At 31.7% G+C, this 15,742-nt stretch overlaps 1 protein-coding gene across 3 annotated transcripts in view; it reads right to left on the bottom strand.

The window, feature by feature from the left end:
- Window positions 1-1,462: 1,462 nt before the first annotated feature.
- The window catches only part of LOC119644905 (bestrophin-2), a 31,240-nt gene continuing 16,960 nt past the window's right edge, over window positions 1,463-15,742 (bottom strand). The window contains exons 3-12 of one of the 3 annotated variants that reach the window (XM_038044624.1): window positions 11,929-12,039; window positions 11,585-11,771; window positions 11,120-11,488; window positions 10,882-11,010; window positions 6,898-7,005; window positions 3,257-3,496; window positions 2,884-3,181; window positions 2,609-2,701; window positions 2,215-2,292; window positions 1,464-2,108 (exon numbers count right to left, since the gene is read on the bottom strand). In XM_038044624.1, the coding sequence (XP_037900552.1) occupies window positions 1,501-2,108; window positions 2,215-2,292; window positions 2,609-2,701; window positions 2,884-3,181; window positions 3,257-3,496; window positions 6,898-7,005; window positions 10,882-11,010; window positions 11,120-11,488; window positions 11,585-11,771; window positions 11,929-12,039 (2,221 nt within the window). In that variant the 3' untranslated portion in view covers window positions 1,464-1,500. Of the gene's footprint in view, window positions 2,109-2,214; window positions 2,476-2,608; window positions 2,702-2,883; window positions 3,182-3,256; window positions 3,497-6,897; window positions 7,006-10,881; window positions 11,011-11,119; window positions 11,489-11,584; window positions 11,772-11,928; window positions 12,040-15,742 lie in introns of all 3 variants that reach the window. The other 2 variants (XM_038044623.1, XM_038044626.1) reach the window with 2 other exon arrangements.

Genomic DNA, 15,742 nt, shown 5'->3' with positions numbered 1-15,742 from the left:
TTATTCTTAATTTCAGTTTAAATTTTTCTATGTTCTATTTACGGATCGAATACTCACGGTACACTAATTTTAATTAGTTTTTTTTGTAATAAAAATGAATTTTTTTTGTTTATGAATTACATTATGCCGTTTTTGCGCGGTTTTTTGAAAAAATATATAGACTTTTTTCATCTTACACGATTTTTTCAAACTTCTAGGGCATATCAACAGATATATTCCATGTGGCATGCATTATTTCACACGATTTCTTTTTGCACGAATTTCAAAGGAACGCATCTACCGTGTAAAAAGAGAATTGTGTGTACACGTATTGAGCGCGACTATTCCTTTTAAATTTTACATGTATTCTCTTATATGATTTCTTTTTGCACGGATTTCTAAGGGACGCATTTACCGTGTAAAAAGAGAAAATTCAAAAAGCTATTTAATATATGAATAGACGAATATGTATATATGTATTACAATTTTATATATTAATTTTTTTCCCATTTGTGCAGAGAGATACCAATGTAATAATCGATTAAGGTGATGTCAAGTGCCACTGAGTTTACACAATATGCGACATAAGCTTAAAAATTTATTATATTATATTAATTATTTTTTTTATTTAACGTAATTTTGCGAGGAAAAACCATTCATCAGAATTTAAGGCCAGAGAGAAAAGAAAAAAATAAAAATAGATGTTGTAGGACTACGTTAGTAGGCAATTGTATCCTTTTTTTTTAATAAAATATTTATATGTGAATAATATCGTAATACTTTAAGAAAAAAATTGCAATTTTTTTTTTTTTTATATTTAAAACCTATATTTACAAAGCATTCTATAAGCTATTTACCCGAAATATATTTGGGTTTTTTTTTGTTTTTTTTGTTTTTTTAATTGAGAAATATTCGACTTTAATTCGAATAATATCTGGACTTTCGGGAAATTAAATTAAGATTTTTGATTTCATTAAACGATTGAATTAGATGAAAATCGATCGAAAAGAAATTCATATTTAACATAATTTATTTTATAAATGATAGCAATCATTATTTACATATCGCTGACTTAGAGTCGCTTGTAGATTTCATTAAGCTTAGGTAGAGAGAATGTAATAAACAAAAAAAATTGTTTATTATTAATTTAAAGGGGAGTTTTAATTAATTCATAATAATAAAATCATACAATTAGAAAACAAAAATTTACATTTAATCTATTATAATGAAAATTGCTCTGTTGTAAAGCTTAAATTAAAATAAAAAAAAAAAAAACGCCGCAATGTGCGATAGGCGAAATGTGAATATTTTAAAATGTTTTTTTTTTTTTTTTCCATCAATCATTTAAAAATATTTCTACACGTTTTAAATTATTTTAGAGATTCATTTTCACAACCGTTTTTTTTCTTCGCCAAAAAAATTCTCTTATATTGCATATGTACACACACATAAATATATAGATATAATATAAACATTATTTATTTATTTTATTTATTTATTTATTTATTTATTTATTTATTTTTAAACATAGACTTCACCAGTTTTACTATCTGCTGTTCGCTTGGCTAAAGTTGTTGGGGCGGAAATGGTGTTCGCATTATTTAATGAATTCATTTCTTTGGCGGTTAATTTATGAGCCGCCGTTATTATTGATGTACTTATGTTATTGTTACTGTTATCAACAATATCTTGTTTATCCGGGCGACCTTCCGAACGTATAGATTGTTCACGTTCAAGCATATAGGAGGGGGAGGAATCGTTGCTAATATTAAGGTTTAGTTTAGCGTTAAAGCTATTATTGCGAGATATGGATGTGCCACCGTTTAATGGCTTAACCGATAGAATAGCGGTCGCTGCTGGAGTCGCGACTGCTGACAAATTATTATTATCTGATTTGTCGTTACTGTTGTTCAGCTCGCTAATCGATATCGATGACGGTGTACGCTGTATGGATAGTGAAACAGGTATAGTCGTTATAACGTCATTGGTATCAAAACCGGAAGCCGTTGTTGTAATGGTCGGTATTTGCGTTGTTGCAATTGGTAAGATATTCAATGTGGCCGCAGTATCGGTTGAGTTGGTTGTAAAAGGGAACGACAGTGTTGTAATGTTCGAGGTAACCGGTATAGCTGTTTAAGAAAGAAGAAGACGAAAAAGAAGAAGATAATAATAATAGATTTTTACTTGCATCATTAACATATTTCATCATTTATTTTGTTTCAATTTTCAACTTACAAGCTGTTACCCCAAAGTTAATATCCTTTAAATTGCTAGGCATAACCGCTTGAGCCAAAGCATTGGTATTTGGATGCCCTGGAATCAAGGTATTGTTAGATGATGAGCTATCTATTTCTTTAATGGGTGACAACAACAAAGTGCCCAACACCTGACCTTGGTCTTGATTGCCAGTGCTCGTGTACGGGGAGTACATGGTGGTGTGAGTGCTTAATTGAGGTTGTGTGGTAGTGGTCATTATTACTGCTGCATTGGCATTGGCTATAACAAGTGCAATAAATTTACAAAAGGAAAACAAAAAAAAAAAAAAAAAAAAAAAAACGAAAAATTAAAAAAAACCAAAAAATGAAAAAAAAAAATAAAAGTGCTTTTCATTTAACAGCCTGTTAATTACCATTAGAATCGTTAGTTTCCTTGGAAACATCTGGTGTGGGGATGCGAGGGCGTGTTTTTGAGGTATTTACATTCAAACCATTTAAGCGAGTGTCTAATTGAAGCGATGCCATTCGCAACGAAAGGGAAAAGAACAAACAAAGAATAAAGTAATAAAGAGCCCAAAACCCAAATTTTTTTTAAAAAAAATTTCTAAACAGAATAGCGACAGCTATCTCTATCTATCTAAGCCATTTAAAAGTAATAATAAAAATGCAACTGGAATCTTGCGCTTACTCTGTTTGATTAATTGCCGCTGAGCTCGTAAAGATTTACGATGAACAAATTTTTCGTACAGGCTCGGCTTAGATTGCATTTGTTGTTGCACTTGATGCTGCGATTGCTGTTGTTGAATAATCGTCATTGGCAGACCGGATTCTGGACTTGAATACACGGAATTTAAACGATTTCGATTAAAGGCCATACCACCTGAGGAATACGCTGTCGACTGACTCCGCATAGAGCCCATACGTGATAATTGTCGCACTAACCAATTATTTTTACGTCTCTCCACCATAGGGGTGTCAACGCTCTCCTGTTTTTGTTATGAAAGGAAAGAGAAAAGTATTTTAATTTATTTGCAAGCATTAATAGATTGATAAAAACTTACGTAATCAGCATAAACGTCATCGGTCACTATACGCTTGCCGCCTCCCGGTACTATATTCGCATACATGGCGTCTTCTTTTTTCACTTTATAGTTTTCCGCTGAACCCTTAGGTTCATCCTTGCGATAATGCTCCGAAGCCACTGTATAGGGTAAGTCTTTGGGCACAACACACTCCCAATATTGATCTCTTAACAATTCAGGATGCTCTTCATGCATTTCATCAACTATCATATAAGCCGCCTAAAAATCATTACATTTTCTCTTTAATGATAAATGTCTTCTGTTTCTTTCTCGTTGCCTTCCTACTCAGCATGATATATATATATACAGATAAACTTTTTTGAATTTATTTATTGATTTGTTTTTTTTGTAAATATCGTCACAAGCGTTTTTGGCCTTGTTTAATAGAATGAAAAAAAAGAAGGGAGAAAAACACAGAAACCGGTAACATGTTTAACATGTCCGTTCGTCACATCGTCTGGTAATAACGATAATAATATATTGCATTTTTATTTTTGGTTGAAACTTTTTTGTTTTTTGCTTTGCTTTGTTGTTGTTGTTGTTTTTTTTTTTTCTTTCCTACATAAAATGAACAACCTTCAAATATTCGCTTAAATTTATATAAAAAATAATGTTCGCAATATTTTGTTCATTTTTGTTAACTAATTATATATATATATATATATATATATATATATGTTCATCTCTATGTATTTACGTGCTCCTCGAATATTTCAAACAGGTGCACGTATCAATTAAACTTGTCCTCCTCCTTTTAAACATATGCTAATATGTTAATTATTAGAGTATGCATGCATGCATGCATGCATGCGTATAGGCATGAATATGTCATAAAACTGATCAATAATTTAATTTAGAATTATTTTCGGAATTGTATTCTACTCACGAGTTGCGCGTTCGTTCATTCACATTCACTTTCATTAGTAATTGTATTATTTATTAATGCATTTTCTATATGCTTTCCTTCCTTTTCATTTACGAACAGACAGTTAAGCGAATTCGTTTTTTTTTTTTTTTTTTTTTTTTTTTTTTCACTTGCTTTCCTGTTAGCATGAAAACTTTCAATCGATATGTCGGGCACTTTCACATATCCAATTGTGCCGAAATTTTGCATAAATTTTTTAGTTATGACGACAATGCCATGTGTATCAGTGTCGACGCGTGCGAAAAACGGAGAACGCAGACAGTCGATATTTCGGGCATTACCGTATGTCTAATCATGGTAAGATATCGACGATATTCACTTCTCGTTTCGACGATAATGCAATGCGTTTAAGTCAAAATGGCGGACTATCGTTCTCTTAACCCTTAGCCCTTATCAAATAAAATGTCTTGACGAGTAGAATAGACAAAAATTCATTTTCCACCTTTTAACTCAATTTAATAAAGCATAACATAATGTATTTCTTTCTTGTATTTAATGTTTCTCTTTCCAATTAATAATTTTTTGCTTTTATATCAAATGTTGCGCCTTGGCTTTATTCAAAAGACAAATGACAAGCAACTATAATTTCATCAATATTTAACATCATCATTTTTGCCGCAGATGACTTCCTAAATATCAATAATGTCGCGATCTTCCAAGATTTTACCTCATTGGAAAATTTCAGGTAAAAGCAAACTTTTAACCACAACTCTGCGCTTAGACAAAAGTTGTTTAGTTCTATTCAATTATTAATACGAATTAATTTCATGCATATCTCCGGCCTAGAGCTTGTATTCTGATTTCCGAAAACTCGTCAAAAAAAAAAAAAAGAAGAAGAAAATAATGGGAAATAAACCAGTTGAACTAAATTATATATATATATTACGAACCATGGAATAATGAGAGTGATAATGAGAATGGCTGCAAGGAACAATGGACAAGACAGTTAAAGCAAGAATCATTCGTTTCAAAACCCTGCTTCATCCACCTTACTAAACGTAATGAGCTTTTTTGATATGATGGCACCTTTCAAGGTCGTCAATGAGTAACTCTTTTCATAGGAATCGTTTATGTTCAATGTTCATTTCGAGCTTCAGATTTCTTGTCGTACAAAGTAAAAAAAAAAGTATAATATAAAGTGGGGATGGAGATAGACTCCACCAGCCAATTCAGAATCACTTTCTGAACCTATTCAAATTTGGCGTATGTCCGTCTGTCAAAGTATTTTTGCGTTCAATTTACGGATCATAATGACGACTTGATCTGAATGAAGACTAAAATTTTGTGGAAATTGGATTAGAGCGGTCCACTTTTTCGTCTGTCCCCAACATTTTACTTTGAAGAAGTCGAAATAATTTTATCATCTTTTTATTTACTTTCGGGGTGATAGAAAAAAGAGTTCCATCCCTAGGTGAATATAATGTTCTTACTTGTGCAACAAGATGATTGGAACTGGATTGGTCGAAGTATGCGTGGTAACTCAAGTTAAACAATTCGAAACGTTCGCATCCGTGTCTTACGAATAGCAACAAACAAACTCGCCCCAAGAATGATAATAAAATGTTTTATTTATTTATTTTCTTTTTTTAAGACAATTTTAAACCAAATGCCCTCTGCATTGTATAATCTTCTCAACGAATACCAATGCATAAATATCTATGTAAATATGGCCATATGTATATGTGTTTATCATATAAAGCTGTATATAGCACGTGCTAAAAATAACTCAAAGCTGTTGTTGTAATAATAGTGATTTAAGATTATTTTGAAAATTTCAAAAAAAAAAAAAAAAAGAAAAAAGAAATAAAAAAAAACTAACCAAACTGGTTGCAAAATGCAAAGATCCCCAGTGCACAATTAATGGGAAATGACCAAAATTCCCTGAATAAGTATATTAAAGGTAAAAAAGTATTTTATACAAAAAGAGATTATAAATAAAGGAAAATAAAAAAGTAAGATTATTATAGTCGGGCAAGGTCGACCATTGAACACCCTACCGCACACTGTCTAACCCAATTTGCTTTTTTTTTTATTATGGAACACAAGAAAAAATAATATCTAAAGGCATTTTTCTGAATAGGTCGTTATGTGAGGATTGGTCGAAAAAGTGGACCGATTCGAACCATTTTCAATAGTGTTTGACTTGTACTAAATATCGTCGAACAAAAATATCTCAAAAATTGCGATCTCTAGCTTAAGCACAATAATTCACATGGACAGACGGACAGACAGGCTTAAATTAGAAAAGATGTGTCTATCTTAAGACCTTCTGTGTGTTATATACGATCGCACTAACTTAATATCACAATAACTTTGTATCGCAAGTCGCGTAGAGTGAAAAGGTTGAAACAAATGAAAGAGTTATGGCCGTTTCGTGTTATGCAGTGTAAGCGTGTCACTGATGCCTCTTTTAAAGCAATAACGAAACAAGAAGATACCTGGTCGGCACCAGAGCAGAGCTGCTTTCGTTACAAATTTTCAAGATATGCCTTAAATGAATTTTTAATTCTCAACTCAAACACAAATCGACCTATTGCCTATACATATAGTGCACCTGTTTGCCTGGTCCATTTGTGTTTATATTCTATTTTATAATAATTCCCTATTTCGTTGAACTTCATTGAATCATTCATTGAATGGCCGTTAAAAGTTCAGAGTAATTAATGAATTTAGGGTTTATCGCGCTATTACTCACCTTAATATGCCTATCGATCAACCAGTTTAGTTCAATATCATCGTCATCTTCACCGAATGGATTGATTAGCACTTCGGCGACTTTCAACCAACCAACATAGAAAACAAACTGGAACAAATTATCGATAAGTTGAGAGAAATTGTAAGATAATGAATAATAATTTTACCTGAGAATGTATTTATTATTTACTTATAGATATATATAATATATATATATATATATATATATATATGTAATTTGATTAATAATAATTCAATGTAATTTATAAAAATGAAAATTTATTATTAATAATTAGATGCTGTAAGCTCTCTTAATATCGGTTGCAATGCGTCAAAAATCAACTTGAAATATTAATTAAATAAATATAATTTCTACAAAAATTAATTAATTAATAACAAATGTAAAAAAAATTATTTATAGGCTTATTAAAATAATGTTTATTACACGGTTAAGCATGCTTTTCCACTCACGCTACGTACACTTCACTCGATTGCTAATTTTTCTAAATGTACGCGTGGTTGCAATTTATTGAACATACTATCGAAACATTAGTTTTGGTATCCCGTTTGCAACACTTACAACTATGGATCATATATACACATATATATACAAATCCAAGCTCTTTGTCGATATAAGATTTCAAGTCAATTCAGTTCGAATTATTCAAGTTTGCAACGCGATTTGATTGGAAGGCACAACGCGAGCATATACAACGAAAAGCAAAAAAGACATGACTTTTTTTGAACCCAACTCTTATATATTTTTTGCATATATTTCAAACCTATACCTACTACTAGCTGAGCAAAATGGAACACATATTTATGGCTTGATCTTGGTTTTTCTTTGACTTCCTTTCTGGCAATGTAATGTTAAAAAAATGGATAGATTAAGAAGTAAGCAAGTCTGGGGAAGTCTTGACATTTGACAAAATCAATTATAGGCAGTGAGGGGCGTGTAAGAAATTGAAAGAGGCTCCCCGCACTCAATAGAATCTCGTAAAGAAATTAAGAATTTTTATAAGATTCGTACAACTTATTAGGCAGATCCATGGGTCAGATCTTGTCTTTAAATTTATTGCAAATAATTTTCGTCTATAATTAATAGGGAAGGCTTTCATGTTTTTTTTTTGTTGTTTATTGATCTGTAGCTGAATTGATGGGTTGCTAAGATTCGCCTTAAGGTGAACGTAGCTTATTTACTGATTAATATTTAATCGTTTTGCACGCATCCGAATACATATGTCTACGAATACATATGAGAGACGTTTATTGAACAGGTTGCAATTAAAATGGGTTTTGTTTATAAATTGTGTTTGTTTTTTTCTTTTTAATTATTATTATTTTTTTACTTATTTTTTTCCTACTAATATTCATATCCTACATCGTTAATCTTATGTAATGTTTTTCAGTGGCGGGAGCAGGTATCTGCAAAATTCAATTTCAATTACAAAACAAAATTAGTTACATGAGAGAATTATTTATATCTCGTTGATTTTTCCATTATTTGTAAACGGTCTTAGGATAGGCGAAGCCTCTAAGAGTTACAACTCATGTATTTTTTTCATGTTGATTTGATTCTAGGGGCCAGCCATTCATTCAGAACTTGTATGTAGAACTTTTTAAAATCTTACTCTTAAAGAACTGAATTACAAATATAGGCGCTTAGCTACGGCTTTCTATCTTGATGTGCGTATTGTAAAGCGATATATATATATATATATACATATACGTACATATCAGTTGATGAGCTATCAAAATATACTGAACATTTGCCCATGAACTTACTTAAGCTGGAAGGCCGTTGTATCAGCTAGACAGCCAAGCCTATGAAATCTTTTATTGATATTATTTCGTAAATCATAATTAATAAGAAGATAAAATATTTAAAAAGTATATACTCGGAGAAAATAAGCAGGAGGAGGAGAAATAACTATAAATCATGTGCAATTATCTAGATTTAAGAGTCTAATGCACCTTAATGCTAACGATTTGATATAAATTTGCCATAGCTTTGTTTGCAGTAAAGCTGGATATAGAAAAATCGAATATAGTTTGTCGACTTTATCCATTTTGCGGATCCGAATGTGAACGTAAATAAAATATATTTCTGATCGAGATTTTGATCAAATTTGTTTTCAACATCCTGTTTAGATCATTTATGGAGTACAACAAGATGCAAATGGATTCAAGGGAATATTTTATAGGAGGTAATTTTTGATGCCTTGTCTGCACATAGTGAGTGATAGATACTCCATAATTTGACCTATCTTCATTTTCGAAATGTTAAAAAGTTGAGGATAATTCGCATAAGCTCGACCTTTAGAGTATGCTTACAGAAGAAAGTCCAACGGTGAGAAATCGCAGGGTTTTGGTGGCCAATTCACATCATCAAAACGTGAAGTCTCTCGCGAAACAATACCAAACCGGTCCGTATTGTATGGCTCGTGTCCTTATCATCCAGCCTCACGTCAAAGAAAGAAAGCATTGGTAAGGCCGTGGCTATGACGATCAGAACTGACGATTTGTGCTACACTACCGTCATATCCCGTGAAGAAAGATCAGGCATATCTTACTTCCGGAGCAAATGCCAAACAAATAGATTATGACTTTGCTGGGAATGCAACGATTTTTCGACAATTACTTGACTGGATTTGGATTTTCATTACATTAGATGCGACAATTCTCTATGTTGATACATCCATCAAGCGAAAAGTCAATCTCAAACAACTAAACATGGTATCTTCTATGGGATGCATGGTTAAGCGGCTTCAGTTCTTGTGTTAGCTGAATTGTGCAAGTATGCTGTGAATGGATAAATTTGGATCTTCTTGGACGCTATCACTAATGTCAGTTTTCTTAAATCTTTTCACGGTTTGCCTATAGTACGCTTCGATGGGCACTTATGTTGACCAAAATCTGTTCCTAATGCACGTAATGTACCTACTAAAGAATCAGTCAACGTTTTAACACGTTTCACGTTTCAATGTTTGTTAAACGATCCATATTCAAAAATGGCAAATATTACACGAAACATATGATAGCCTGCGTGACAGTTCTGTTTTACATATGTTGCCGAAACAGGGTTGTCAAATGTCAACTACGAAATGAATTTATTAGTACATTAATTATTATATGTATAATCATTCGCGAGAGATTAAAAGTGAATTTAGTGTGACTTTCGTTACTATTTCGTGGAATAAATTGCGTTCTAGCATTTTTCAATGTTCACTACGCATTTAAACGAAATAATTGTTCACCAACTTTATTTCATCCAACCGAGTTTAAAGTCTCGTGAACGGAGTACGTTGTGGCAAGAAGAAATTCTTCCGAGGAACGGATTTTTTACACATTTTTTTTTTCTTTTTTCTCTTCGTTAAGCAAATTCATTAAAAACAAAATGAATGACGTATAGATTTTTGGCAATTATTATTTGCACCGCTAAAGATGTGGAGTATACAGTTCTTGTCAAACCATTTACGACTTATGTAAGCAAACATCGGGGACCGTCAAACGTATATCTATCTATTCTTGAATAGTAGCAAATTGTCAACCGTAAAGATTCATTCATGTTTTACTCATTTCAATATATTAAACGTTCTCCCGGTGGCAAGTTTGGCAAAAACATGGAATTACTCTTACAAGCAAACTGAAATCGGGTTGAACGGCGAAACCTGCAAACGTAAACCTATGGATATGTCTGCCTTCTGCTTTTTTTGCTTATTATTTCTAAACCATAACAGATGTACTCTATTAACATTTCCATCTATATTCTATATCTGGTTAGTGGATAGTGCGGTTCACAGAAATGAAAAAAAAAAAGCCCGACCATTACCACCTTTTATGATAGGATATACAAATATAATTTTATGGTTTTCTTTTAAACTTTTTTCTTTTTTTTTATATATATGTAGATATAAATCCAATTTTTGAAATGATTAGTTATTAGTAATAAGAAAACATGTAGCGAGATTGAAAAGTCATTTACCTGGAGCACTGTGAATAAAGGAAAATATAAATCAGAATCTTCTTTGCCGTCACGATTTGGCAATTCTGGGCACATTTGACGGCCTAATAGGGCGGCAATAAAATATGTGTACAGCACCAAAGTGACTACCTAAAAATGAACAAAAAAAAAAAAAAAATAAAAAATCATTATGTTTAAGATATCAGTTCATTGGCAAAGAATGTACTTTAGCGCATATTTTCTTATTACTTTCGTTTACCTGGGTATAGACCAACGGAACGCATACGGTATCGTAACCAATAAGACCACCTAATCGACGTCTTATATCTGACAATTCCATTAGTATGGTTTGTACAATGTGATCGGATGCAATTAAACCATCTTTACGGGCCCGATTTATAATGTTTGTTGCCCAAACTAAGGGCATCCAGTATTTGGACATTGGGCTCTTTTGATTAAGTGATTCAAAAATTTTCATTTCCGACTCGTGCATGAGACCGGCATCGACAAGATGTTGGGTAGTAGGAAAGCGACGTTTCACTCTTAACGATATACGTTGTAAAGTAATCACATAGGCCAAGACCATATATCTCATTATGTTCCTTCGCATTAACCGGCCAGTTTCATTCTGTTTTTATTCAAGGATTTGGAACATACATGAATATATATGTATATATATATATATATATTAATAAAAATTATAATATGTTTACAATTTACTTACATTAACACCACCCGAAGAATTCGGTATAGCAGCACTTATAAATAGAGCCAAGGTATCGGGCCACGGTAATAATCTGTACTGTTCCCACCAACGTTTGACGACCAAATTAACATAGAAACCCAATACAAAGGACATCGGTATACTTTCACTTTGTTGTCCAAAATATGCACGTATCTTATAAAATATTCTACGTACGTTCATATATACAAAAAACCAACAATTACAGCAGCAGCAGCAGCAGCAGCAACAACAACAACAACAACGACAGCAATGACAAGAACAACAACAAAAAAAAAAACAAATTAATTATGGGAAGTAATTTGCGCACTCGACGGTATACATACTTTTGTTGTTGTTCATTTAAAGCGAAACGGTAAACTAAATTTATTGTATAATACAAACATAAATAAGCAATTAATTCTCGCCAAACTAATTTATAAACACTGCCACGCCATCTAAAAACAAAACAAAAAAAAAACCATAAGGAATAAGCAAAAACTCTGATTAGTATAAAATTATAAATGGAAAAGAAATTTTCCCAAAAATTGAGATGACCATATTTTAATAATATAAAGTTATTAAATATTAAAAATAAAAAAAACAAAAAAAATGTATTTTTCAAGTCTGTTTTTTAATTTTTCTTTTTTGTTCTCTGCTTATTTACAGTCAGTCTGCTGAAGTGTAATTAATCGACTGATTAATTACGTAAATTACTTTAATTTATAATTCAGTTATTTGATTTTGGTATTTATTTTTTTTTATTTTTTTATTTTTTTTAAAATAATTAATATTATCGTTTCAAGTTTCCTTAATTTCTTTCTATCTGTTATTTTTTTTTTTTTTTTCTTTATTGTTCTTTATTTTTAAATGGAATTTTTTTTATTTTTTATTTTTTTTGTCGCAATAAATAATGGTCATTAATTTTGCTACTTTTACAAGTATTTAATAATTCGCTACTGAGTCATCACATTATCATAATGTTGATCTACTGTTCTTTCTTCTCTCGCATGTTGTATGGAACTGATTCGGGAACTTGAGAATTTACGTTTATTAAAATTATTTTGAATAAAAACAATTGTATTTATTATATAGAAATAAATTCTAAGATTAAAAGCTTAAAGTAATAGCATCAATATTCATCTAAGGTTCGCATCTTTATTGAAAACTTAAATTTGTTAGTCGAGATCCTTTGCCTATTTGGCCAGGCTCAGGTGAATAAAAATTCTCATTCCACCGACAGACGGATGACAATCATCGCACTGTATTCGCCGTGTTCTCATGATTGTTACGAAGTCTCATCGCGTTTTGTAGAATTCAACTAAGCGCTCATTACAGGCGTCGAAAAAATGATTCGAGAGACCTATCGAAATTTTTTTTATTAAATTTTACTTGCATTCAAAACGGATTTCATGTAACTGTGTAACGGTCATAGATAATTTTTCCAACTCTCTTTGAGGCGACCTTTACATCATTAAATGAGCTCAGCATAGAGTGAAATGCGGATGGTGAAAATTTTGGGCTTTGGCGTGGACGATTCAAAATTTCCCACTCAAGCCCTTGCAATTCTTGCTCGGTCATCAAAGATTTGCATGGTCGGGCATTGCCACGATATGCTGCATTATCATGTCATTCATTCCCTTGGTGCTTGCTGCTGGCAATTTGCTGATAATAGACATTAAAATCCGCTTGGGCTTTTATCATGGCTCGAGAATATTGACATTTGTGGTTCCCCTTCAATTCCGGCATATACATAAAGTAACTTTATTTAGAGATCAGTTCAGACTTTGAAGCGTTGCTTACGATTCTTTTTTTCATTATATTTTCGTATTGTGACTACATTGCATTATCAATAATGAATTGCTCGAGATCGAAACTGGGTCGATTCGCTGCAAGAGCGAGAGATCAATCAAGTTTCTCATCGAGAGTTCATGCGGTAGCTAAACCTCTTTGTGTATCAAATCTTAAACGAATGGCTTTAAACTAATTTATGATCAATATTTAATTCCTTTGCAATGTAATGGTTGTTTAGGTCTTAGTCTTCTTCGACTTTATACACGATTTTATCAACTTTCTCAATAAATGATCAGACTAAAGTGAAATCTATCTTTGACATCATAATTGCCACAACGAGAGCAAACAAATTATCTACATTTTTGTTGCATTAACGAATGCGTTTTCATCATAACTATTAGATCCTAACAATTTTTTTTTTCTAGGCTTGGCGTAGTGTAGTACAAATTTCTAGAATTTTCCCATCCCATAATTATGGGAGAATTTTTGATCAAACTATTTGCATGAAAATTGATATGTGAACTTATAAATCTACGCCACAGGATAACAGGTAATAGGGGAAATTCATCTTTTATTATTCTTTGGCCTATCAACGTATTCCAAATTTTGCATTTCCATCTCAATTTCTAGGCGATTAGTTTATGCAAATGACGTCAATTTTTATCACATCATTCGGGTAATTTAAAAACCATTTGAGCACTATTCCCCCATTCGTGGCCAGTTTAGCTATTTCATTAAAAATCTTTCTCTTTTCTAACATGAAATAAATGAATTAATCGATTAAGCCGAAGATCAATCGGCCTTTCGAAAAATACATATATATATATATATTTTTATTTATTTTATTTTTTTTCTTTGACTTTGACTGATGTGTATATCGTGAAGCGTATTCTAATTTTTAGTATCTAAATCATTTCTCAACAATTCAACTTCATTCAAACGAAGGAGAGAAGGAGAGAAGGAATAAGGCGAGGATGCGTAGGATGGTCATAACGTGATATTTTTATGATTAGCTCGGGACGTATTTTAGGCAAAGATCTTAAGAGACGTCCACATAAAATTACGTTGAATCAATGACGAAAGCAAAGATGTTTTTTTTTTTTTTTTTTTTTTTTTTTTTTAAAAAAAAACATAAAAAAAATGTTTATTGCGATCGAATTGATGGACTATATATGATTGAGATAAGTAGGTTTGTTTACTGTTCTGGGTCAAGCCGGCAAGTCGGAAGTCTTGAATGTTGATGGCGAAAAGTTGGATTTCTTTTATGAAAGATGTGAAGCTTATAATAGGACAAAAAAGAGGACAAACTGCAAGAATTGAATGCTTATGACATTTCATTTTAATATGATAAAGGAACAATCAAGCCGTTGAAAATGTGATATTTACATAATTGCTTGGTTGGTGGCAGACGTTCAAAGGCGAATACACTATGGTATTTTTGCTTTACAAATGGAATCGTTAATGAGACATCAACATTGATTGCATCAGAAACCTTTGTTAAATGAAGAAATAATTTCGTAAAGAACATTGCATTGACTTTGAGACGCAGTAATGAATTAAACTGCACAGTAATAAAAGTTTTTTTATGTTTTTTTCTATTGCTTATGAAAATTGATGTTATAACACGTTCATCTATAGAAATATTTTAATGTTGTTATTCGTTATTTTTACTTTTTATATTTTCATTGTAATATATTTGAATAAATCAATGAGGAATGAGAAAATGCAAAATTACTTTTTTTTTTTTTTAAATAAAATTTTTCTTTTGATTTCAAGCGCACTGCGAATTGAACAAAATTGTTAGAATTATATAAGGAATGTAAAAAAAAAAGGAGTTTTAGTTTCGATACTCATCAAGTTCTTACTTGACTTTGTCAACTCTACAGGTGCAGTTTTTATTCACTTTCTATAAAAATAACTTTGATGGTTCTGCGCATATATAGTTTGCCGCACTTTGAGCAAAGGACATAACTAGCACTATAGTGTAGTGTATTAGATAATATGACGTCATCGATTATAAGCTTCCGAAAGTGAATGTAAAATGAAAATAAATTTGAATTCGGTTCTTGCTATTATTGCAATCACTTCTTTGATGATCCTCGTGCAGCTAAAGCATGCTAGTAGTAGTAGTAGTAGTAGTAGATAGTGCTTTACCTTCAAGCAAGGGAGATTCAATAGATGTTTATCGTGTATTATGATGAAGAAGCGCTACAATGGTGGAAAAATTCGAAAAGCAAGAAAACAAAATAATGTACGCAATGCAAACTAGTCATTAATATTGATAATGAAATCACAAATATTCATTTTCATCCTCATCTGAATGGGATCGAGTGGATGTAATGTTTTAGTGTGTATTGAGTGGCACAT

Source organism: Glossina fuscipes, unplaced genomic scaffold (assembly GCF_014805625.2).
Source record: "Glossina fuscipes isolate IAEA_lab_2018 unplaced genomic scaffold, Yale_Gfus_2 1, whole genome shotgun sequence".
NCBI classification, from domain to species: Eukaryota; Metazoa; Arthropoda; class Insecta; order Diptera; family Glossinidae; genus Glossina; species Glossina fuscipes.
Note: the sequence above shows the minus strand (reverse complement) of the source record. Positions and strands in the feature narration are given on the sequence as shown.